Genomic DNA, 26245 nt, shown 5'->3' with positions numbered 1-26245 from the left:
AGATCCCTGGTTTGCCACCACACTTCCCACTCTAGTTCTGCCCTCTTAACATGATTTCATTGCTGTCTTCTTTAAATTGAAGGAGTAGGAGAGAAAACTTGTGAGGAGGAAAAGAATATCTAACTGCGTAGTTCAGTTCTGAATTTGTAACAGGGATAAGTACAGCACAGCCCTCCTGCATCACATTTTACTACATCTGTTACTGCTGGTTTTGGTCTATTTTGCACCTTTTCTAAAGAATCACAAATAGTTTCCTTCCTCCTTCCCTTGGTATTGAACCCTAACCAGCCACTACTATGGAGTGGAAAGAATAACTGCACTGCTTGTGCTGACTTTCCTGAAAGCACCACAACTTCTCCATCTGAACAAAAGATCTCTACAGGCTCTGCTGCCAGATAAATACCCAACAAACATGTTTCACCTCAGGGGGGGATCCAGAACTGAAGACAAGGAAGAGAAGTGTATCACATAGTGATTCCCACTCATAGCCAGGTAATCGTCCTGGCCTTGCCACCCTAAACACTCTTCTGGTGGCACAAGGGCAGTGGCGTCTCACAGCCACTAAAAAAACATAAATCAGATTGAGGTTTCACTCACAAACTACATCAGTCAAGGCAAAGACTTCACAACTCTTTCCTCCGAATTGGCCATGCAGTTTCTTTTTCAAATGGCAAGGATGAGTCTCTTAAAAAACAGTCCCACCCTTGTGGATATGGCACTGTAAGTCACCAGTATTTGCCAGTGCTTACCTCACAGCAATACGGGATTTTTTTTTTCTGGTATTGAGGAGAAAATAGGGAAAAGATGTCATTTCCTGGGCCACTACACAGAAAATATGAGCAAATATTAACTTTTTTTTTATAGACACTTATGACTAGGCATGTTTCATTTTAAAATCACTGTGAATGTATCACGGAGGTTTTAACTGACCGCAATACACTTGAAGTTGTATAGACTACACTGCTGAGGGACTTTTGGTGGGGCTCTGTTGGCCAGGTATCACTCAAGCTGACAGGACCATTCCAAATAGGACACAGTGACAGTCAAAACTGGCTTCAAGAAACGATGCTATATTTTACATAAAGGAAAAAGGTGAGAGAGAGAATGTCCCTCTAAATTCCAGATCCTGGATAGAGCTGCATGACTAGTTCAGGCTCATGGGTATGTAGGTTAACATATGGCCGCCTACACTCTTAGAGCGCAGTGCTATGTGATATCCTTTCACATGGCCTCCCCTCAAGTCCCATCAGTAAGTATAAAAAGGTGAGGTAGAAGAAAATAAGGGACACCGTGAATTTTGCAGCAACACTGAGTGTGGTGAAATATTTTAAGAGATATTTTTGTTCACTTTGTGGTATGGTTCAAGCTATTCTGCTTTAGAGCCCAAACCTCAAAGTTCAACCCATATTACTGCAAATTTTATGATCCGTCTGGGTCCGTTCTTTCGGTTGCTCTCCATCTTAGGATTGGGAGGACTGGGAGGCCATTTTTATATTACATTTTTCATGCTGACTAATATATCTGCTTCATTAGGTGTTAGAATGAGAGTGAAAAAGCTCTGTCAGTTGCCAGGCAGCACACGTTAAAGGCACTGGGCAGATTTCCTTATGCAAGTCTGTCAATATGACCCGGACCTCTCTGGGATGCCACTGGACATGAAGAGTTCAGAGGAGTTAGTGGTAGAGTATCTGAGGGCAAGACAGCACTGACTACACGGCTGTAGAAGTGTAGACAAAGCTGAGAACACTACAAAGCCGACATTTTCCCACCCCGGCATTTCCATTGCTTACTGAACCCCCAGGTCTGTTGAAAGAATATGTGAATTAGGAGTTATAACTTCTGAGCTGATCAAGCTGTGCTTCAGCAAACAGCAAGAGATAGCAAGAAGAGTTGTTTTAATCCTTTTTTAAAATTCCTCACTTTTGGGTAGTTCTGGTCCAGAGTGCAAGTTAGGATGGCCTAGAGACTGCGAACTGAGGAGGAGCCATTGCTGCAACACAGAGGGGCCTGGATCAGCCTTTCCTTCCCTGGCTCCATTTCTCATGAGGGAGGGAAGTAAATGCACCAGACTCCCTCAGAGGAGCAAGGCAATGGGACCGAGTATTTAGTTCTGTTGTCCTAATAGAGCACAACCAGGAGACAATACACACTTCAAGCAGTTGAGGCACGATATTAAAGCTACCCTCGCATAATTATCCTTTTACTGTATTTTCATTAGTCAGATCTCCATACTGAGACTGGTCTAAATTTAGAACAGGAGTGACTCTGGTGCAAAGCAGGATGGGAGCGACTTCTTAGGAACACTTTTGGTATTGCACTGTTTATAGGATGGTTAATAAATCCTGTCCTTAATTTCTAAGGCATGAGAAGAGGCCTCTGTAATTCTGCATTGCTGTGCACGGTTCTTCTCCTCATAGCCCTAGTTTCACTCACGAACAACCGCACTGCAGCATGCGGCTATGTTACATGACAGAAAACCTGGCCTCTTTTAGCATTTTTTTTTTAAGATCACCAGAAAAGTCAAGGTGTTCATCTTTCCACCCTGAACTCACAGTAACAACAAGTAATATGATGAAAATGCTGCAAGTGTTATTTTTGTCCTCTAAATAATGATACACCTATCAAGATGTAACAGGAATCATTTGTTTCATCCTTTCATCTTCCTCTACCAAATATTTAGACTTTTGCTTGGAATGCATTCGTAGTGTGAGCCCAGATTTCTTCTCTTTCAGCTTCATGCTGCATGTGGCTGGATTCCCCCTGTGGATTTTGACTGTACAGCATAAACATCAGTGACAGATTGCAAAGTGTCAATGCAGATACATCAATCAACAAAATAAGTCCGAAACACTTCTTATTATGCATGAGAGTAAAAAAGCAAAATAATGGAAATGCATACCATGGTTTAAGCTGTCAACATTTTCCCACCAGAAAAAAAAAAAAAAGCAGCATAATTAAAAAAAAAAATAAATTATGAGTAGCGATTCCTACAACACCACACTATAAGCACAATGTGAAGTTACAACCACAGCACTTGGAGGTCCAAGCAATGACAAGCATACATGATCATGGCCTCCATTAAATAAACAAACAAATATCAGGAATGAAACAAGAAAAGAAAAATGATACAAAACACTAAAAAAGCAACACTATTTGTGAAGACTGATATTCTTGGAGGAAAAAATAAAAAAATAGAGAAGCTGCTATAGCCATGAGATTTAAAAAAAAAAAAGTCTATGTTTGCCAGCCACATTGCATAACTGAACAGAACGCAGTCACCTGTCTGCTTCCGTTTAACACAGGAGAGATGAGTTGGTCTAGTATATTTGATAGCAGGTTTTAAAATGATTTTCCTGGAGGGAGAGTGGGCCTGAACTTCAGTTTTTTTAGCAAGTTCAGCTTTCTTATACACTGCTATGGACAAGAAAACACAAAAACATAGAATCAGGAAAAAACCAGCAAACAGTTTCATATGACAATACATCAAGTGGCAGGCCCACTGCTCCACAACTCCAACCCGATGCGTCGCTTCTACTGGGGTGAACAAATCCTAAGTCAGAAGAGGGGGAGCACTGGTGCATTAACCTCAGGTGTGTTACCCAGGGATCAGTGGGGATTTCTACAGTGAAACGGGACCAGTGGAGCAGTGAGCCTTGCACATGGCTTTTCATACAGTTGTACAATGTCTCATTAAAAAGCACTACCGTTAATACTGTTAAGGTGCATATCATCTACAACAGACTGGATAGTACTGTACAATAGTTTTTTTTAAAAAAGTATATATTGTAATAGGGAGTGTTAAATGAACCTTTTTTCCTTCTCACTTCATCTCTGGAGAGTGTGCTAGGTTCCTTTTTAGCTATTTTCCTTTCAGGAGTAGAAATCCTGCCTCTCCCAGTTTTAAAAGGTTTCTCTTTTTTATGCTTATCGAGAGATGATCTTCGCAATTCTCTCTCTGCCTTCTCCTCTTTAGGAACAGTCTCTAACTGTTCAGTCATGATGCTCCTATCATCATCTGTAGGATCAGAGCAAATTATAACAACAAACAAAAGATTAGTAACAAATGTTAACAATACTGCAGTGGAACAGGGGAAAAATAGTTGAAGACAGAGCAGACGGATTAATAAAAAAGACTATTTTACCATTTCTCTGAAACATGCTGAGATTACTGTTGCAACTATAATAATTTTGCTTTTTTGATCATTATGAATTGGAAGCAAAAATATTTAACAGACAAAACAGAAAGGATAATGCACACCTTGAGTATCTGCCCAGAGACTGTCTGTGTCCATGATGGAGTCATCGATTGTTGTTTCATCTTTGTAATCATCGCACGTCTCTGTCTTGTAGTCGGTGAGCAGGACTTCTTCTCTCTGGGGTGAAGCAGGAGCTTCTGGGGAGCCCTCCTTGGGCTCCACTTGCATGTCACCCACTTCCTCAACCTCCAGCTCCTCTTCAGCCTGGGAGTCCCCTGTTTCGATGTCTTCCTGCTGAGTAGCAGCAAAGCGCACACTGTGAGAAGCAGATTCACCCTCGTCAACTGTTGTCTGCACCACTGTGATAAAGTCATCCTCTACTGTCACCACAGATTCAATAATGCCTTTCAGTTCAGGCAGTGCTTCTGGGCTACCCTTGGCTAGCATTTCTTCAGCAGTAGGTTTCTCAAAGTCTATTTCTGGGGGTATTTCTGATATCAGATGCTGTTTATCTTCCTCTTTTTCTTCTTGCTCTACTTCTACCTCCTCTTCCTCATGTTCTTCCCCCTTTGTGGCACCAGCTGTCACTTCACATGGCAGCAGCTTTTGGATTTCCATAGGTTTCATAGCTGTATCAGGAATCTTTTCAGTTTCTTCTGCAGGCTGTGGTATGCTCTCCATCTGAATCTCAGCAGGTTCTTCCTGGAGAGGCTCAGCTTTTGGAAGCAGGAGCTCCATAGAAGGCTCCTTTGCTGGTAACTGTGCAGGTGTCTCTTCCCCAGACATGGGAGGTTTTGGAGGTTCTGCTTTGATATCCTCTGGTTTCAAGGATTCTCCATTCAAACCTTCTTGGGCTTGATCATGCTCTCCGCTAGATTCATAAGATTCCTCTTTATCAACTGCCTCTTGATGTACCAGATCAGGCTTAGTTACTTTTTCCTTAATTTCTGTTTCAGACAGTTTGGTGCTGTCCTTCACATAACTAGGCTCGGTCTTGGAAAGTACATCTGCATCCTTTGCTTCTCTGGACAAGATGGTCTGATCTTTCTGTTGAGCGTCTTTGGGTTCAGGCTCTGCTCTTTTAACAGAGGCTTTGTCCTTCCCTGAAGGGAGAGAAATAACATCACTGATCTTAGTATCTAACTGACTCTGATATTCCTGGTCAGCTCTCCTTGCAGCCACTTCCATATCGTGCTTTATAGCATTGTAATCTGGTTTTATTGGAGCTTCTATCTCAGCTATTTCAGGAACAACACTAAGAGTCTTCTCCTTCTCCATCAACAAAGAAACAGCATCCTTTTCTATTGCTATCTCTGAAGCTGACATTCTGTCATACACAGTATCATCGGTTACATGAACTTTATCAGCCACACTTTCTTCATTCATTTCTAAGATTGCCTCAGGTCTTGTCTTCTCTGTCTCTGCACCCTTAACGGGATAGACCTCTTTAGAGTCAACTTGATCTTCGCTTTTTTCTAGCACAGTATCCAGCTTCTCTTTTTTCTCCTGCTCAAAGTCCCTTGCCAGAATGGATGCACCAGTGGCATGCTGACCTAAGTCTTTTTCACTGAGGAATTCTTCTTTCGATTTTTCAGCTGCTGCCAGCTTCACTTCTACTAAAGACAGGTCGGGAGCCAGGCCACGTCTCAGTTTTTCATCTGTGCCTTCATAGAAGGGACAGGTTTCGCTCGTTAAATTCTCACTGTCCTGAACTGGAGAAGGGAGTGGGACTGTGTACTTATTGAAAACACAGTAGCCCAAGTCTTCTAGCTGACTTTCAGCTTTTAGAGTTACGTGGTTTTCATCTGTCACAGGTGGCAGGGCTGTGCTGCTGTCTTCCACAACAGTGTCGGAAGGAACGGTCTTCTTTTGTGCCGTCTCAGCATCTGCACTCACGGAGGCTAATCTAGATCTTGTCCCTGCTAAGTCTAACATTTCAGGCAGGTCAGGAGCCAGGACAGCCCCATTTTTGTAATATTCTTTGGCCAGGAAAGGTGATTCAGCCAAGGTCTCAGGCTGGACTTTTTCTTCTGCCACTGCTTTTTCTTCTTCAACATGCTCATCTTCCTCTCTACTATCAATGGGGAAGCAGGGGGCCTTCTCCAATGCTGGTGTGGTTGCTGGCAAGTAGTCATCACCTTCATCCATACTTCCACTGGTATTAGTGAGAATATCCGAAGCGAGGGGAGAAAGATCATGTGCACGACCAAAGCTAAATCCTAGAGCTATTGAATCCAGGCAGGACATGGGCAAGTTAATAGACATACTTCTCTGTTCAATTGCAGATCTCCCCCCAAGTCCGAGGCTCCTGCTAAGAGTTAGGTCATCTTTATTTTTACTGTGGAGCTCTCTCTTATCCCCATAGACTTTGGGGTCAATAGTGAACATTCTTTCTGTTGGGGAACTTGGTTCTTCAGATTTGTCTGGTGTAAAGCTCTGAGCCAGGGTACTGTACCCTATTTCATGAGCAGGCCCACTCTGCTGATGATCCATTTCTGTCTGTAATTCTTCCTCCTCTTCCTCTTTGTCTTCAGGTATTAGACGATCTGTCTGATAAGGCTCATACACACTCTCTTTAGTGTCACTTAGCTCGTAGTAATCACTGCCTTGTTTCAGAGCATCTGCTTTGAAGCCTTCCTCTTTCAGAGCAGAGGTTTCAAAATACTTTGACATTCCCGATCGATCTTCCTCTTCTTTCATTTGATGAGGAGCTGAAACACTTGTCTTATCCTCCTTGGTTACATCTTTCTCTTGAGAACGTTCTAGAGTAGGAGTCTTGTCAGTGGTTAAACTTGGTGCCTCAGGGGCTTTCTCTGTTATTCTGGATAACTGAGTGGTATCAGGGTGCTCTACTGTTTTCTCAAGGGTCAGTTCATGGCTTAACTTGGCTGGGGGTACCTGTGTGCTTGGCTGGACCTCCTTTTTCATGTCTACTGTTGCTGGGAGTCCACTTTGGTCCACTTCTTTTTCTGCTTTGAGGATATCAGATGACTGTTTAGCTTCGTCATCCTTTTGAAAGTCTGCTTTGTCTAGGGAAAGTGTCTTAACTTCAGGTTTTGTGGTAAATTTACCATCATCTAATATTTGAGCCTCTCCTTTATCATAGAAGTCATACCTTTCCTCTTCATCACTCTCATCCTTGGTCATGTCCTTTTCTTCCCCCCACGCAGGTATTTTCTGGGTGCTTGGCGTTTTCAGGCCATCTACAGTTACTGCTGAGACCTCTTGCAGAGCTAGTGTCCTGTCTCTGTAGATCTGTTCATCTTTAGTGAGATCTTTGGCAAACAGTTGGTCAGTGGGTTCCTGTTTAGTTTTGGTACTGTCTTTGAGTGGAAGCTCCTGGGGGACAGCAGGACATGGGCCTGAGGGAAGTTCACTTTTGGCTGCTTCTGCCTTGGGTTCTGATAGCAACAGAGAACTTTCACCGTGGCTGATGGCAAGATCTTGGACATCTTTAAGGTCATCTTTAAATTTCACAGACATAACTTGGTTGGATAATGAGGGCACATCTGCAGTCCTTTCTTCTGTTTTGCTCCCTTTAGGCAGTTCAGAGGACAAGTCCTTTTGTTCTGGAGAAGTGGGAGGCTTGACAGCAGATTCTGCAAAACTGGCTTCCCCTTTCTTTTGTGAATCAGTTTCTAAGATCTGTTCTGATAGAGATGAAGGTATTTTTTCTTTGTCTTTGCTCTGTGAATCCTTTTTATCTATAGCCTCTGTTTTTGCTGGCTGTGGAACTAAGGCATCATGTTTAGGTTGCTCACCAGTCTTACTCTCTTTCCCAGATTCATGTTCCTTTGTGTCTAATGGTTCTGCTGTGAAAGGGCGTGCGCCCTCCTGGACACGGAATTCCATCTTCGTGGCTGCAAGTAAATCTGAAGCAGTTTGTTTTGGTTTTATAACAAAATTATTTAAAGCACTTACAGGCAGGCAGTCATGTGGCTTACAATGACATCTTGGTATGAATGATGGAAAGGAAAGGGAGAAAGATGCAAACATGCAGCAAAGCCATCCACCTAGAAATCTGCTTTAAAGTGTTAAACCCTAGTTTCCTTTCAATAGATGAGGTTTTTATAGTGAGAATGTTAGTTGTACACATATAAATAGGTGACCACTGAAATGAGATGATTTAATGAGAATTCTTAATGGTTTGTATACAACAGTAAAACCACAAGTAATCCTCACTTCATTGGTATGCTTTGCTGGACTGTAACTTGTATTAGTTTTGAGTTAGTAAAGTCTGCAAGATTAAGTCCAATCAGAAGTATATTTGTGTATTGCTGACATTTAAAACATAGTTATACATTTCTACCTCTATTTTACATTTTTCTTCTACATACAGCCTAAACTAAAGAAATAATGCACATAAAATGTTTTGCAAGTGTTAGAAGAGGCTTGTTTTTTAATTTTACCAACTTTTGACATTTACTCTTTGGCAAATGACAAAAATCTCACTGCTGTCACGGAAGCGGTATGTGTAAATCAGCAACAGAGCTACTAATAGTTCCAGATCTGGAAGGTCTGGTCTTCAAAATGGCCAGCCATCTTCAGCTGTAACTGAAGTCAAAGAATACTTGGCATGCTTCAATGACTGTAGATCAGGCTCTAATGAAGTTAATTTAAAACTAAAAATGCTACTCTCACAGTCTGCCACTATCTTTTTAGGGAGTAATACCTAGTTAAGGGTTTTTATACATTAATCATTAATAACTTGTTCTTTTTTAATATCCTATGGAAAATGATGATTCCTATCATGGAAAATATGAAGCGAGATACTGCAGAATGTGGCAGAACTTTCTGCAGTCATCTGTAAAAAAGACGTTTTATAAGTTTTTTCTAAAACTTGTTACAACAAGCATTGGGCCAACTCTGAATCTCCTCATCTCTGATTTAAAGTCCATGGAGCCATCTCCTTCCTCTGATGAATCTGAATGTTTTAGAGCAATTACCATATCAAAGTATTGGTCATTCTTTAAATATTTGTATATGTTAACGTTTAGTTGAAAAAGCAACTGCCATTCTGAACTCTACTGGTAGAAAAATGAGAGGTCTACAACTACAGTAATTTTGCTCCTTTATGTTTTTACATTGGTGACTTACTTGCAAACTACAAAGTATAAAACCATGGCTATGGAGCTGATGTCATCCTTGTAGTAGCTAGATACTGACTTTCTTTATCCTACTGTTCCTCTTACTGTAGTGCAAATGAACAACACCAATGGCATCAAAATATATTCTGACTGCCAAAGGAATTTAATATTCTTTAGCTGGGCCAGCCAGAACACCAGCCTCCCAAATGCAGCATTTCTTAGCCAGGTAGTGAATGGGTACATCACTACTCCATACAACGTGTCTTTACACTTTGTTGTGCTGGCTGAAGAGACATACTATTGAAAGGAAAATATTGAAGCCTAGTTCTTACATAGTGAAAGACAATTGACTGCAGTAAATACTTCGTTTAGTAAGCAGACCAGAACTTCACCCTACATACCCAAACCTAAACTTCACTACAAAGGCAAACATCCCAGTGGAAGTGATGGAGGTTTTGCCTGACCAAGGTGCTCCAACAAAGTTCAAAATTTGTAATAAGCTAAGACACACAAAAAACCAGAGTTCTGGCAATGATTGAGGAGTGGAGAGGTGGACTGCAATGAATGGCAAGGATATGACATAAAAAGCGATAGCTTTAGGGAAGCTAAACCAGAATGCACTGAAGCACACACACACAAAAAAAAACACCAAACAAAAAAACCACACACTGCAAATGAAACATTTCTACAGTTTAAGCCTCTTTATGTCATAGTCAAAGTCAAAAGATCTACTTTTTGAAAGAAAAGCAGATGAATCTCTGCACCAAAAAGAAAAAATATACATAGATTAGCAATGTGACTGGCAAACACATCTGAGATGAGGGAAAAAGGCTTACGCAGAGGAATCAGCGTAGCTGCAAAGCATATTTTATCATGGCAAAGTAAAAAATCAGGAATCAGCCGCAGTGGTGGGAAACCATGTTGTCATACAGCACCTATGCAATCATATTATCTGCTACACACTCTTCAAGCATAATAACAAGAGCAGTCATACTAATAAATGGGAAGAACAGGAAATGAAGCAGCCGTGGAAAGCACTGGAGAAAGCTGGAGAAGGATTCATCGGCAGCAAACACATGCAAACGTAAGGAGGACACACCTTCCTCAGCCAAGGAAGGGAATGTGTCTTTCAGGGGCGTTTCCGGTACAACGGTTACACTCTCCCTGCTGGATGCCACGCTTGGCACTTTGTCTTCATGACACACTTTGGCCTCCAAACCCAAATCCAACTGACCCTCACAGAGGCCCTTTGCTTGGTCCGAAGGCTCACTGGGCCCGTGCTCTTTCCCCAGTTGCTTCCCAGGAAGAGCAGCAGGTTTCGCTTCCACAGCCATAGGACTCTCTACTGGTTCTTCTTGGGGATGGAAAAAGGAGGCGACGTGAACACCAACAGTAAACACCAAGCACACAGTTCAACAGGACTGCTTTTGCATAACACTTTCAGCTCTGAACATTTTAGATTTAAGTGTGCCAAAGGACTGCTAGTGTCCAGCCCACTTTAGTCACTGTGGAACTGAATTTCCTTAGGGGAAAAAACCAAATCCAAAACAAAAACCCTGTCTTTCCCAGAGCAGTATGCTTATGCTGTAAGATGAGAGCTGAAAGTGTTTCACAGGTGTACCTCTCCCAAAGATGACTGTGGGTCAAATATTCATTGCAAATGGAGATGGTATTGAATGATGGATGGACCTGACAACACCAATGCATCAATGAGCTCAAAGTACAAGGGCATTTTTCTGACAAATGTGCTGTTTAATCCAGTATAAGACATTCAATTGAGGTGGAGGAAGGTATGAGGCATTAATTTCTTTCCACTAACCTTGGCAATACTGACTGCTAAATGCCAGCAAGTCAATCTATCACATGGATCCTGGATTTGGCAAAATATTGAGCTACTTCCATAGTCTTAATAAGCCTCGTGCCTAGTTGATAACCAATGGTTTCGCAAGAATTCAGCTGAGATTCCTACATTGAGCAGGTTTATAAACAGTTTCTCCCTTAGGCTGCCTGACATCTGAATTCTGTATATGAAAATCACCGATTTAACAGAAGGACTTTTCATTTTCTTTTCTGTTTCCCCACTAGCTCCCAGGCTTCTCGTCACCAATTAAGTCAAAGAAACCAATAAGTGCAATATAACTATTTGTTCATCTGAATTTCTAAAATACTTCACTCAGCCTATAGGCTGTTAGGATCAGTATAGTAGTATTGAGAGCAGTCTTTACTCATGCCACGATAGAAGAATGATTAGCAAAGTTTCCATTCTGGACTGTACTCCTGCCATTGCTACTCAGACAGCATCTTACTGTGCTCTATGAGTATTCCTTCTGATAAGAAGTCGGGATTAAGTGTGAAACCTTTGATTCAGCAACATACTGCAGTCAACCCGATGACCCCCCTGGGCTTTAAAGTGTGTCTTACACTTAAGGAGTTTGCTGAATCAAACTCAGAACAAAGTGGTTTTGGATCTGGAAGTGGCTGTAACCAGCCTCTTGGTATTAAAGTAAAACCTCTTTACAGGAGCTTGATTCTTCTCCTGAGATTGGCCTGGTTAAAACCAGACAATCAACCATCCACTTCAGTTATGGCCTTTAAAAAGTAATTTAAGGAACACAAACACTATTTGAGGCTGAGAAAATACCACTATGTAAAGTACAACACATTATTAATAACATATAAAAATGTAATTAAGGTTGGATACTGTATCTTAAATGGACAGAAGCCAGAAGATTCAGAATCAGAACTGGACTGATGCCTGGGTGTTACAGGGATATTTACACATGGGCAGATTGTAAAAGCAGCCTGGCAGAACAGCAGGTGTCCAGCTGCAAGGGGTCCTGACTTGAATAACTTGCTTTACTTTTCTTTCTCCAATTTTATGTAGTTTTGGATGTGCATTCCTTTCCTTTATAAATTTTTAAGGAAAGCCTCTCATTTTACTCTGAGCAATTTCAGCTATACACCTCCATTTCCTGAGACACCTCACACAATGCCACTTGGTTAAAACTAATTACTTGCCAAAGTAGAAACTTTTCCCTGACTTAAGGAAGGAACCCTACAGATTCTCTTTGTGCAGCAGACTCTCTTATGCCAAACAGACTCCTTGCTTACAGGCAGCAAGTGAGGAGGGCTGTTTCATAATGCATATCTTTTCACTGATGATCCAGTTTATTTCCCTTTGTTTTTCCTCATAGACATAGTTTTGAGATCTTACACCTTCAGCAGAGATAGAGGCATATGACTGAAAAGGAAGCTGCCCATGAATTAACCAATCCAGGAGTGCTGTAACTACAGCTATAGGCACCCAGCCATAGCAAGGCTACTCCTGTGATTTTCTGTCTCCCCTAGCTTCAGGCAGACAATCTTCAATTATTAGCATTGACCTCTTTCTGGTGCTGTTGCAGTATTAGGCTATATTATCATGTTAATTCTGAACAACTCTGGTTTTCTTGAAATGATGCAGAGAGCAATTTCAAGTATACATCTCCAACTTCCTGAGACGCAAACCTTTAGAGGATTCAGTACTGTGTTTAACTTCAGCTCCTGTGTCCCAGGACTAAGTTAGTCAAATGCTGTGAGATTAAATGTGATCTTTTTTGCCTTGGAAGAGAAGTCAGCATTCCTGTTAGTCACTGAAATAGATTGTCCCTTGAGAATCAAAAGCCATTTCACTTTTATGTAACCCCCACTGATAAAATAATACTTGCTGATGTGCTCAGGCCATAGAAAAAAGGGGTACAGAAACACAGTAACAGTGAAGTTTTTTTTCCTCTTCTTGTTTGCAGTCAGCTGACACAATGCTAACTGGGTGTATCCACAAAACAACTGGAGATGAAACATGACCAGAAGTTACCTGTGTATGCTTGTTTCCTGTGCCTACAAGAGAATTAAAGACCTTCCACTGCTATCTTTGGTACAGACGTGGTTTTGTGTTAACAACTGGCTTACCTCCCGTAACAACCTTTTGGCCTATTTTGCACACTGTTCTTGGCAGTAGTTCTCTGGCACAAAGAACAAATTAGCTTACATTTCTTTTAACTAGCTGCTCCTTTTGCTTCTGCTATAAGCCAGGCCAGTAGACCAAGAGCCCTGACTTAAGCAGGGACCATGGTTTCACCGACCCAAGTTGCATTCGTTGCTTACACTGCAGCTTCGCTTTGAGATGAAGAGACTCTGGAGGGGTGTCACTTCCATGTGGGGAGAAAACACAACTAAGTTTCCCTCCCCAGAAAGCAGCAACCCCAGGCACATATATAATGGAATGGATGGCAGGTGGGTACAGGGGAAGAGGAGCAAAATGGGACCATGCTCAGTTCACCTTCATCATGGCCCAACAAGACCTCTGTGCTCTTCACTGTGGCACTGGGACGTGTACTAGAGCCAGTCCACTCTGAGCTGAACAAAGGGTGTTCATAGTACTCCTCATCCGAATTGTAGGGCTCATCATCGGGCACAGACACTGAAATGGAGGGGGCCAGGTGTTTACGCCACTCCCTGCTGGCAGCAGGCCCACAGCCTGGGCAGTGCTGTAGTGGTCCCACCTTATCCTCCGCCCCTTCATCTACAAATAGACACACACAGACAAAAACTGCAGGACAGACAGACAGACAAAGAAAAGACAAGACAGGATGGATGCATGCACTAGCAACACCAGCCACTATGTCATACTGAGGATGAAATCAGCCAGGCTACAGGTTAATGCAGGACGGAGGAATGAGGCAGCTGTGCATTTTAACACATGGGCCATGTATGTGGCATTTTCTACAGTGTTTATGAACATCAGAAACCAACCATCAGAATAAGTGCATTTCAAAACTATATACTTATTTTCAGGAACACATATTGACATATTGTACACAAACCACATCTCACAACTTGCACTGATACTCATATGTATTATACAGCTGACTATTAAAAACCTCTGAGGTATCCCAACACAGTTGTATCCTTTGTAGTCATCAGGTGAAGTCCTTGAAAGCGAAAATTTTAAAAAGTCATTTAATTAAAAAGCAAACCAGCTTACACTTTGGCCAACGGTGTTTTTATTTCTCCCTTGTTTCTGTTTCAAACTTCCTCACTTCCTTCCTTTCCCTATAAATAAGTAACATTTAAACAAAGAAGAAAAAACCCTTCCCCAAATTGCTAGCTACCTTTTTTCCTGATAAAAGGAAAAATGGCCACATAAAGCTGCCCAGAGCAACCTCTGTTAGTCCTATATTTTACGCTGTTGTGTCATGTTTCTGTGGGTGAACTAGCTCCTACCTCGGCATTTGCCAATACTTTGGAATGACAGCTTTATTCACCCGTCACTGTAGCGTCGCAGATAATGACATAATCATCTCAGGACTACACCAGCTACTGACAGCCACAGGGAGGGGCAGCTTGGCTTTGGTTTTGCAAGACAAAGAAAAATAACACAGCCCAATAAAAATGATTGGCCTACCATATGGTCCATACAAACCTAAAGGGGAGACTTGAGAGCTTGTGTAGTCTAAAGTTCCCTCTCACCATGAATAATGCTATGAAAAACTAAACATCTAGTACCAGAGAAAATAAGTTTAAGGCCATTCTCTGTGTATGATGACCAGCAGTTTGATAAACACTACTTCATGGGGTGCCTTCAGCAGCTGCAGCTATCCCACTGGATTTCCTATTAGCTTCAAGAACAAGTCCATGCCAGGTATCCCTGGCCTTTCCCCTGGCAATTACAACTTAAAGAGTTTCCCCAGAGCTTTCAAAACTTTCCTCTCAGATCCAAAACAATGAGTCAGGAAGCAAGGCTTTAACACAGGCAGTATAACAGATATTAACCATGTCTCTGTGTGTTACCTGAAAACAAGACAGCTCATGAATGCTTCTGTAAGTACCCGAGCCTTGGAAAGCAACTCTTCGAGGGCACAAAGAGTGTCTGAACCACTGATTGTTTAGTTGCTTTGCACTTATAGGGGAATCCAAACTCCAGATTCAGGGTTTATGCATGCTTAAAAGAGGTGGGTGTGGAAAGATAAGCCAGTAACCTGCCTCTGCCAAGCAGGAAGCTCTGCAGAGGACTGCAACAGGAAAAGGCAAACACACGGCTGAATCTGAGATTCCCATCCTTCCCTAGTACTTAAGAGCTGGCAGCAAGGTTGCAGGGAAGCATCTTGATCCACTTGCAATACAGAACCTGTGGATTTCTTCTCCACAGAAGCTTCTACAAAATTCAGCAACGGATTTGAGGGGGCTCACAGTTTGCAAAAGGCTAGTTACAGGGGGTGAGGACACGTCACAGTATGCAAGGGACCAGGAATTGACTCCCTCCTAAACCTGAGAAGATTCAAAACTACAACTCCTGCTTCTTTGCAGGGTGCCCTTGCTCTAGTCTATTTATTACTGTGGACAAGACTGGAAAGGGTTGATGCCGTTGCCATCTCATCTGCTGGAACTGAGATATTGTGGAGAAAGTGGAAGGTTGATATGGTCAGATGCAGAACACGGAGAAGGAGGCTGTGCAAAAGGGGAGGTTGTCCTGTCTTCTGTGGGTCATATTTATCCAGGGGCCCTTCAGATGTCAAATGCATCAACAAGAGTGAGGATGAAACCCCAGGACTTCTCCATACTGATGCAAACAAAGTTGAATATTCCTTCTTTATAGGCTCTGAATGGACTGTAGGCAAGAAAATAGGGGCCACGCCTCTGCTCCCACAGGAACTGACAACAGTAAAAATGCTTAATATCTATTATTGTGATGGTGCAAAATCATTGGGAGTGCAAAGTCTAGTATTGTTTGGGGCTGTTATGTCTGTAGCTATTACAGATTTACACTGTTTATTTATCAGTTTTAATAAAGATATTTTCAAAATTACTAGAGATAATTTCATTAACAGGATAATAATGTCTTTAAAGGAGAATATGCTTTTATTTCAGCAACATGAAAAAATCCTTTCTTTGTTACTTTAGTCCCTTCTAATATCTCTTTTCAATAGCTCAATCTCAAAGCGTGAGAAAAATCCCCAATGTATTCTAAAGCTCAAGATTAAAATCACTTTTCATAAAGGCTAATTCTGCTTTAGCTTCCAGGTGTCTTTTGAAAATGCCTTTCAAGAAGTAATTGTCACTGTAAATAGATCCATTTTTATAGGACACTTGGTTCCTCTTAGTTTGCAAAATACTCTTATTTGGTACATAAAGCTTAACCTGAAATGCCTATTTCAAAATGGAAGACAGTCCATCAAAGGCATCCTTCTATCTTGTAATACTTAGAAAATTTTTTACATGAAGACGTTGTTGACCACTGTCAAAAGGTGCAGAGTGCAAAAGAAATGCCAAGTTGGCAAGAGAATATCACATCTGCCCTGTGTGACCAGGTAAAACTGATAAAACGATTACGATGGTGCTAGTGAAAATTTCATTTCCTGAGGAAAATTATGTTACTATAGTTGAAATAAATGAAATAATTTCAGTAAAACAATTTAGTTCTCTTACCTTCTGCAGCAGTAAAAAGGGACAGGCTCATTTGAACGTTTTTCTGCAGCCAAATGAAAGAAAGAAACCTACATCCACTGACTCCTTTCTCTCGTGAAATACACTTGACCCACAAACCTCTGTCTTTTCTACCTTTTTTTTTAATTTGTGTTTGCTGCATGGCTGACCACATCCACCTTTGTCATGTCTACAACAGTGATTTCCTTCCTACTATGACTGAAGGAAGTCTCTTTTGGATTCAGAGCAAGGCAACACACACTGACAAGTGCATTAGGAAAATGTTCTAAGAGAAGGGGAAAAAAGGACGTCTGAGGTAGATACACCAGGTGCTCACCTTTTTTTGCTCAACAACTGTACAATTGGGTGAAATTCATAAATTGTATTCCACTGAGCAGAAAGACAGACAGACAATGTAAAGGTGGATGAGAGGTGCATGAGGATGGATAGCCAGATGGTATAGGAAACTGAAGTACAGTAAAAGTGGGTCAAACCCTACTGAGGCAAACTCTTCTGAATGGGAGCTTTGCCTGAACAAAAATGACAGGTCTGGCTCACTCAGGTCAGCAAAAGCTCAACTCACCCACAGGAAATAAGGACCACATCTTCTAACACAGAGCAGACACAAGATTTTTACTACCATTAACTACATTGAATTGACAACAGTGATATTTTGGGAAAAAGCAATATAACATACTTCTGGTAAATTTTTTTTCTAGAAGTTACTTCTGTTCATCAACCAACTCTACTGTGAGTTCCTGTTTCAGATCCGGACATAAACAAGAAGCTTCCAGCAGAGAGCATTAATGACTCAGCACACCATTTCTGTCCATACTTCCCTTACAAACCTATACTTTCAGGATCTGCTCTGAAAAATGAAGAGTTGAATGAAAATCTTGTCATGGAAAAAACTCTTTTGACTAAGGTTAAAGCAAATTATTTGAATGTTTTTTAAAAACTGTGGCATTGCGTAAATCATCAAAATGTCTCCCAAACACTGACCTTTCAGTCCTTGCAAATACCCCTGTGGGGTAGGTAAGTAAGTGCTATTATGTTAACTCAATTCTACATGCAAGGAAAGAGAAAAACAGTGATGTTAAGTGACTTGCTGAGTCATATGCACAGCTGGGAGCAGCACAGTCTGGTAGTTCATAATAACCTTGAGTTGTATAGTGTTTTGCCACCTTCTTGTGTTAATACAACTAGCAAAATGGTTTCCATTTGCTTAGGGCAATCTCTAAGCTCCCGTCAATTAATCAATATGAGTACTTTCTAAAATCCTAAAATACATGTAAATAACACTGCTGATAGAAACAGTATGCAAAGCTAATCCTCAGCTAAGGATGCATGATGTAAGAACCTTGACATTGGCCTGAAGCAAAAAACCAAGCCCTTTATTGTGATGTGAAAAATCAAAAAGCATATGCTGAACTAGACAAGTGAACTACATATTAAAAAATAGTGGTAAAACCCTGGTAAGAATTCTAAAAGCCTTTGCTAATGCCCTACTAGCTTCCTTTTCAGTGAGTAGTTTTGATTGCCATTACCTGTGGGTGACAAGTCCAGGAGCTGTGGTACTATTTTTTTAAACAAACAATGTGCCTATTATGTTATTTTAAAAAAATCCACAATAATCAATCAGATTTTTTTATATTGGTTACTAACTGCATCCAGTAGATATTTCCAGTACAGTAGACTGACAAATGTTGTTGTTAACACAGCCTGTAATTGCATTATCTCAAAAATGACCGCAAGATGGAACATGCCTAATTGCAATGTCCTGATAAACTGAGAGTCAGACTGCGTTAGCACATGAAACAGGAACCATCCACTTGCAAAATTAAGAGGGTCTGTGTTAAAATACCAACAAAGTTTGTTCAAGCAGATGATAAGAAATTATTTTCATGCACTTATTTAACAAAAAGAAAGAAAAAATGCTAAAAGAAAATCCAAGAAAGAAATAAATGGAGACATAAAACTGCTATTGACAGGGCAGAATACAACTGACAGTCTCCTGGAGATTCAGAACCCAAATTTCTCCCTCATAGTCACATAGTATGGCTCAGTTTTAACATATTGCTGTCTCCCTGTACTGACGGACTTGATGCAGCAGTCGTCTTCTGTTGAACAAAGCACCAATACACATGCTTACCATTGTGACAACTTCACTAGGATTTAGGCCTGTGCTTAAAATTAAGCCAACGATTAAGTTCTTTGCTGGAGGGGATTTTAGCAGGAGGAAAACATAGTGATCATGGGCTACTGAAATTGAACGTTCGTTGTGCAGAACAGAGTAGGAATTTGCTTTTTGAGACTGGAATTTGACTCCTGCACTGTGTGTACAGAACCCTCAATACACATAGGCATTGAAGCATGAATTACATGTCAAAGACCAAAGAAGTGATCCAACTCTGAATCTCCTTGCTTTCATGCATTTAAGATTCCAAAACCAAAGCTAATGGTAATTTAAAAAAAACAGCCAAACAAATCTGAAGAAAATAAAGATGACCCATACTGAACCATAGTTTTGGTAACCACATCGGGACAGCAGACATCTTGGCTCATATTGCATAAAACAGATAAAAAGGTGAGCATCACCATCTTTTTTTCTTTAACATGGATGTACTTATCATACGCTGTCAGTTACCTCTGTACGTATGTGTCTACCTCATCCATGCACTGCAGTTGGTTTGCAGATGGGGAGTTATTGCTGGGGAATGCCTTATCTTTTTCACATGAAGCTGCAGAAAGTGTCTCCATTTTCTGATTCCCTCATCCTTTAGATTCTCATGTCTCATCCCTCTGCTGACAGCTGTGCACTGCAACGTCCATGAGACCCTTACCTTCCTCCAGAGCTCCCGTCTGCTCAGAAGCTGGTGATGGAGGCGGGGAAGGAGGCAGGTTGGCTGACTCTTCGACTGCTAGGAATCGAACAGTGAAAATGAGATACAGCAATTAAATCCCAGGAGACTGATGCTTCATACAAGCTGCAGTTAGCCTGTTTCACCCAGGTGAGAGAATTATTCGATGAGGACTTATGCCTAGTGGGTTTTTAGATAGACCCTTTCAGAATGCATGGATTTTTAAAGTTATAATAAAAGGATTATTTTTTTTTCAGATGGTATGAATTATTTTAAAAATTCTGGTCATAAAGTACAATACAAAAATCAAGTACAAAATTATCTTTTAAACCAGTATTGCCACTTAGCAAACCTTCTGTCACCCAAGGCAACAACAATAAAGCATCTGAGCATGAGAGATTTTATAAATTCACACTGACTATCAGAAACTGGCATCCAATCTCTTCAATTTACCTCAACTGCATGAACAAAAAACATTCTGCACACTTTTTCTCTTTTTCCCCGCTGAGTTCAAAACTAATCACAGAATGGATGCAAATATTGCTTGTCTAAATACAAAAGACATCAGCATGGGGAACTTATGTCAGCCATGACTTCATAGTGATTCACCTGAGCAAGGCTCAGTGAAATCTTAGATGCAGTTAGACCAGGTTTTTAGATTCAGTCATGAGACTAGATGCTGAAACCAGATGATGTTCTTTCAATTATTTCATTTCAAGTATGATGAAACCCTAAACAGACTGCTTCTTAAATGAACTCAGCATAACCTCTGCATTTGATTTCATACCAATCACACTGAGAATATTTTTCTATACAGATCCACTACTGGGGTTTAACTGAAGTTTAAAAAAAAAAGAAAAAAGTAAGAAATCTGTTTTAACAGATCTGTCTTATAAACAGCACCTCTCAACAGGCAGATCTCAGTTTCTGATTCAGGGCTTCTTCCCAAGCACAGAAAGGCCACTTTCAAAGCCCGAGCAGAACTTGCCAGGCCTCCTCCTATTGATTTCTGTGTGGTTTGGAAGAGACCCTTGTGTGACTTGTCCTTAATATGTGCTGTCCGGGGACAGAGCATTTATATATTCATCACAGTGCAATTCTACCCACACTTATTTAACAGTCACTGACTACAGGAACTGTAACACCAACAGTTGCTAACTGAAGACATACTTCTCAAAATATTTTAAAAATGTCTTATCTGACTAGATGAAACCTATGCAGAGTCAGGAGCTGGACTCGATGATTCTTGTGGGTTCCTTCCAACTCAGGACATTCTACGATCCATTTTGCCTCGTCCAGGCCCCAGTGAAGCAATCTGTGCTTAAATATGTATGAAGTGTTTTGCAGAACTGGGGTCTTCCATGTAAAATTGATTCTCTATAAAGAAGGGAATTACCAAGCAACGCATCTCCCTGCTGCAGTTCAAAAGTAGTTCAATGAAGCAAAAGACCTTGGGAACCAAATTTTCAGCAAATATTCTAAATTACTCGTTGACTTTAATTCATTCCTAAGCAGGGTCCAGCCACTGTACCAAACAAAGCAGAGTGCCTGTGGGGAAAATACCACAAGGCACTATTTTGATTTGATCACAACATATGTGCACTCAGCAGAACTTATCCTGGGGCAGGCTTGCAAGACTTGCCCTGCCTCAGGACAGGACAGAGTATGGCCTTTCTCTGGCTTTTGGTGTACATGCTTTGGGCTACTGTGGAAGTTTTCTGGCAGGAAGGGAGCACTGTAAGTATGAATGACTGTATACATACTTTTATATACATGTATATAGAAACACACTTGCACTTCAGAGACACACTTCACAAAGGTGCCAGCAGGACGATGGGGCGACAGCATGGCCCAGTGGCAGTGGTACCATTCCCAGTTTGGAGCACTGGCATTTGCTTCTTCTACCACATGTAATTCCCTCTCCCACAACCTCCTCTCACGCTGCCCGGCTGCTAACCCCTCTCCCACCCTCACCCGGTGTGCCTCATTCCTCTCTGCTTCCTGTTGAGGTGCTCCTCCTTCACCTTTTTGTAGGTACCACCCAACCAGCAAAGCCCCACTTTCTTTTTGTATGCCTCTCCTCTAATCTTTGCCTCTTCAGACATTAATCTTTCTCTCTGACATTGTACATGGCTGAACACAAAGGGGCTCCAAGCCCTGCTGGGTCCCACCAAAAATGACAACAAAACCACTACCACCAATTACATTCACAGTTGCGCCACTCAGGGGTCAGAAACCAGGTGAAAAACTGCTGTTAGAGCAAACACAGAATGAGTCACAGGGCTGTGAAGAACTGGGGCAACAAGGATCCTGCTATTATTACGTGGTTCCAGCATTTATCCAGTGGTGCTGCAGTTTATCCATGACCATAACCTTTGTGAATACACAGCTGTAATTGTTTTTTGTAATATTACATACATAGAACATCTGCAGAAACAGGGATACTTTGCCTCATTTTACCTAAAGGTAGTGGTCCAGGCTGATCTTTGTGTTGGGCTTCTTTTTCCTGTTCACCTTTCAGGACTGCTACAGCTTCAGCTGTTACTACTTGCACTATCCTCGCAGACACTTCTTCTGTGGCATCAGCAAATTCAGAAAAAAAAAAAAAACAACAAAGAAAAGCATGCTAGTGAGATGGTGTTTTAAAATTACAAATATTAGCTTAAACAACAAAAAATGGAGGCTGACTTAATCCATTTTAAAAGGTAAACTTTTTTCCTGAAATATAAGCAAATCATTAAAACTAAAATAGAAGGACCAGATATTCCAAAGACCTCGGTGGAAAATGCTGAGTATTTACAAAACCAGGACCCCAGCCTTCACAGTAAGATGCACAAAGCATCATTATTAAATGTTCTTTCTGTTAGGGACAATGTGCAGAAACTGCAAAATTTTAAGATGATCGTTTATTAAATGTCTAGAAATTTTTTTTTGCAGGTACTGTTTTGCACACAGGGGTAGAACGGACAGCTGAGTAATGGGATTTCTTGACATTTAATATATGGAGTTAGCTGCATTCTTACATGCACTTTGGGTGATATTTCCTCCTCATCAGCACACAGTTAGTATGCATTAAAGACACTTCCCAGACAGACATCTATGCTGATGAGGGACTTGAAAAAGAAGGGCCAAATAACGTTTCTGTATGATTAAAAAGTATACTTTACCCTCCACACCCCTTTTAAGACTGCAACACAAAGCCTTATTAAAACAGTAGGTCTAAATATCATGCAGAGGGACTGCAGAGGATAACACTTGTTTGGTGGGATGGGCTCTCAGGCTCTGGTCTCGGACACAGGCTTGGCTCCCAGCCACTCGCTCTCGCTGTGCTCCGCGCAGGGAAGGAGGACTTGCATGGAGCTGGCTGAGGCACTGCATGCTTGACAGACCTGCGTGCCACAGGACCCTGCTTTGCTCTTCCCCACCGCCCTCAATGCGCGGCACGCACAAGAGGGGCTGAGGAACCGGGTGCTTTGCTGAGCGGAGGATGGCAGCGGGACCACTCAGGGAGTAAATACTTCCAAACTGAGAATGTGTCTCTCATCTGGACTCTAGACCCACTCAAAGGTGCAGAGAAATGTCATCAGGCATACAACTCCATGTGGAAGTAACCAGAGCAGTTTCCTGCCCTAAGGACAGTTCAGGCACCTTTGATCTAGCAAATCAAGGACTTAAGGTTGGTCCAGCAGAACCATCTATAAAGGAATTCAGAGAAAAAAGGGTTTCATTTTCTTATCTGTGTATTACTCCATTCTCCCTTGCTCAGCAATTAACATATTCCTCCCTCTCATAGTCAAATTCAATGGAAATAAACCCCTTCACCCTCCAGCTATTTCTGAGTGCTGGCTGAGAGTTGTTTCAAATGCAGGGTGCTGGGACCTGGCACAGAGCTGAGCCCTAGGGAAGGCAACAAGCTGCACGCTGTGGGCCCACCAGCTGCACACACCTGAAAATAGAGCACGAATTTCAGTGCTGCTCCACCCTTCCTGTGGAGACAGAGGTTTCCAATGGCAGATGGCAATACACCCTGCTCCTGCCAGGAGACACTTGCAGAGCCCTCATAAATCACCATCCTGAGTGCAGAAATAAAAGCTCTTTGCTCACCCATTACTGAGTCCTTCAGGCAAGGACCGGCTGGGAAGGAGAAGTATATTTAAATCAATGCCCTACATGTAACTTTACAGTAAACACCCTAACACGGGACACTGGCCATTAGATTAATAATGATGATTTCTTCTCACAGTTAGCACTCCTAGAGAATACGTTTGCACTTTTAACGTAAAGTTATTCCTCTTTGTTTGTCCTTTAGAAAAGCTGATTTTTTCTCCCAAAAAGCGTAGACGTGTGTTACTTGTCTTTCACAGTCATGTTTGTCTCAAAACAAAGTGCTACATTAATCTGCCTTTTGCACAAACTCTGTAATGAGATACCCACCCACTGGCAAAGAACTTTCATAATTGCTGGTATTTATATCTTACAATTAACTTCCTTCCTGACTGGTCGCCAGGAGGGCAGTGACTGCAATAGTATTACTGGCTGCAGCCAATAGCAAGAGTAGAGGGATGAATATGTCAGAACAACTATCAAGCAACAAAAAAATTAAACTGATTTAAAAACTGTTAGCCCAGGAATACATGAGTATAAACTTGCCAAGGATAAATTCGGACTAGATATCTGAAGATGCTGCTTTCCTATTGTCAGGGGTGTGAAGTTCTGTCCGTCTTCCACATAGCAGGAAACAATTCAATTGGTTTTGAGATGGAGCTCGATACATTTATGGAAGGGACTACATATGATATAAATTCCTGTATTCGCAGGATACTGTGAATGGCAGCTCTAGTTCTCTGTCCCTCTATTCAACACCATGCCCTTAGTATGAGATGAAACTCCATTGCTAAGTAGATCGAATCGAGCACCATAACCCCATAAATCAAGTCATGCATGTGGTTAGTCCTATGGACCAAAGAACAGGGATATTGATTTAAAGCCCATCAATCTTCCTAGCTGCCTTTCAGGGGTCTGCACATCATTTCAGGGCTTTTTGAGTTTCTCCTGCTTCCATGTCTGCTGGATGCTGGGGGTGTTTCTTGGCATCTCTTGGTTTCTTCCTCTTGTGAGAAACATGGAACAGATACCTCACAGATAGTCCCAGACTGTCACGTAGCGCTGCTGTTGCAGGGCAGTGGACCGGACACAAGTGGTCCCCTGGAATCATTACAGGTCCTGACAATTCCCGGTGTTGTGGGGCACACGCAGACTGTAAAGCACAAGCAACATCACAGAAAACTGGTAGAATGAACCTGTGGCTTGGCCCATCCTCTTCCTGCAGGCACGTGGTGCCCTCTCCCATGCCACGCCACGCCGCTGGCATGCTGCAGCATCTCGCATGGATGGGACATGTGGGTAGGAAACAAATCGCTCTTCCATGAAGTGTCCTTTTATACTTGGTATCAAATTCCTGTTCAGATTCTGCTCTTTCAGAACAGGAAAGAGTATCACGCTGACAGCTTTGGTGAGCATGGAGAATGGCACAGAGCTTCACAGAGTGCCACGGCTCCAGAAGACCCCATGCCAATTGCCACCACCACTTTATGCCTAGATGTTATGTGTGACCCTTCTCTCAAAATTTCCATGAACCTACTAATCACAACACTACTAACAAAAGTAACATCATCAAGCCTGTACTGTTAGCTCAGATAAACAAATCAAGACTCATTTAGAAAGACTGTTCAGAGAATCAATTTTTAAAACTAATTTTCACACTAAATTTTTAAGAAAAGGCTCCAATTAATTTTTCAGATATAGAATATGCAAATGTATGCCAGATTTAGTACCCTGGAGCATATCCAAAGGAAACCCACTCGGTCACCTGCTCTCCATCACCCAAGCTACTGCAAACCTCCTCCCAGCAAGGTAAGACAAATCCCTATTAAAAAGGGTCTCCTTTGTTACAGAATTTACATTTGTTCACATGCAGCCTGGTTCTGGGGTGCAAATGGGCTCTCCAAGGATGGAAGACAGTTCCTACCCTCTCAGCTCTCTTCCCAATCTAATTTGCTTGGGAAAAAGATTATGTTCCACAGGGAGGTATGGCTGGGGGTGAAAAGTTGCCTCCTGAAAAAATGGAAATTTCAATTTCAGGCTATGTAAAATAAGTAAATAAAAATACAAATGGCCTCTGGGGTTTTTTTCTTTTTGTTTGGCTGGTTTTTTTTAATCAAGAAAGGCTCACTTCTGAACACTCTGTTGATGGATATTTTGGGTGACACAGGAGGCACAGGCACTTCGCCAGAAGAGCAGTGCTTTTGCTATACATGACTGCTGCAAAAGGACAGACATTTTTGTACTAATGGACACTAAAAATAGCAGATCCAATGGGTAAGTCAAATCCTCACAGGGCAGCTATTGAGACTTTTCATAGTTTCCTTATGGTTCAGTTAAAGTTCAAGGAAGCCTAATGATAAAGAACAAAAAAAGGAAAAGGAGCGTTAGCCAGCCTGGATGCCAGGCAAATTCTTCAGAGCCTAAAAGCTCTGGATTCGTTAGGGAGAGTTTTGCTTGTAAAGATTTATTTTCCCTCTCTTTAAGCAGGTAGGCATTCTCTGACTCTATTTGGTGCCACAAAAATGGCACTAACAAA

The 26245-nt window shown here is 41.6% G+C and overlaps 1 protein-coding gene across 27 annotated transcripts in view; it reads right to left on the bottom strand.

Moving 5' to 3' along the window:
• Window positions 1-26245, bottom strand: part of MAP2 (microtubule associated protein 2) — a 238636-nt gene that overhangs the window by 29387 nt on the left and 183004 nt on the right. For 8 of the 27 annotated variants that reach the window (XM_064452055.1, XM_064452060.1, XM_064452058.1 and 5 more), the window contains 6 exons: window positions 22066-22179; window positions 19588-19665; window positions 10383-10637; window positions 4259-8068; window positions 3809-4015; window positions 3280-3414 (listed from right to left, as the gene is read on the bottom strand). In XM_064452055.1, coding sequence (XP_064308125.1) covers window positions 3280-3414; window positions 3809-4015; window positions 4259-8068; window positions 10383-10637; window positions 19588-19665; window positions 22066-22179 — 4599 coding nt within the window. The remainder of the gene's footprint in view (window positions 1-3279; window positions 3415-3808; window positions 4016-4258; window positions 8069-10382; window positions 10638-19587; window positions 19666-22065; window positions 22180-26245) is intronic. The other 19 variants (XM_064452067.1, XM_064452076.1, XM_064452077.1 and 16 more) reach the window with 9 other exon arrangements.

Source organism: Phalacrocorax carbo, chromosome 5 (assembly GCF_963921805.1).
Source record: "Phalacrocorax carbo chromosome 5, bPhaCar2.1, whole genome shotgun sequence".
Lineage (NCBI taxonomy): Eukaryota > Metazoa > Chordata > Aves > Suliformes > Phalacrocoracidae > Phalacrocorax > Phalacrocorax carbo.
This window is presented reverse-complemented; position numbering and strand designations above follow the sequence as displayed.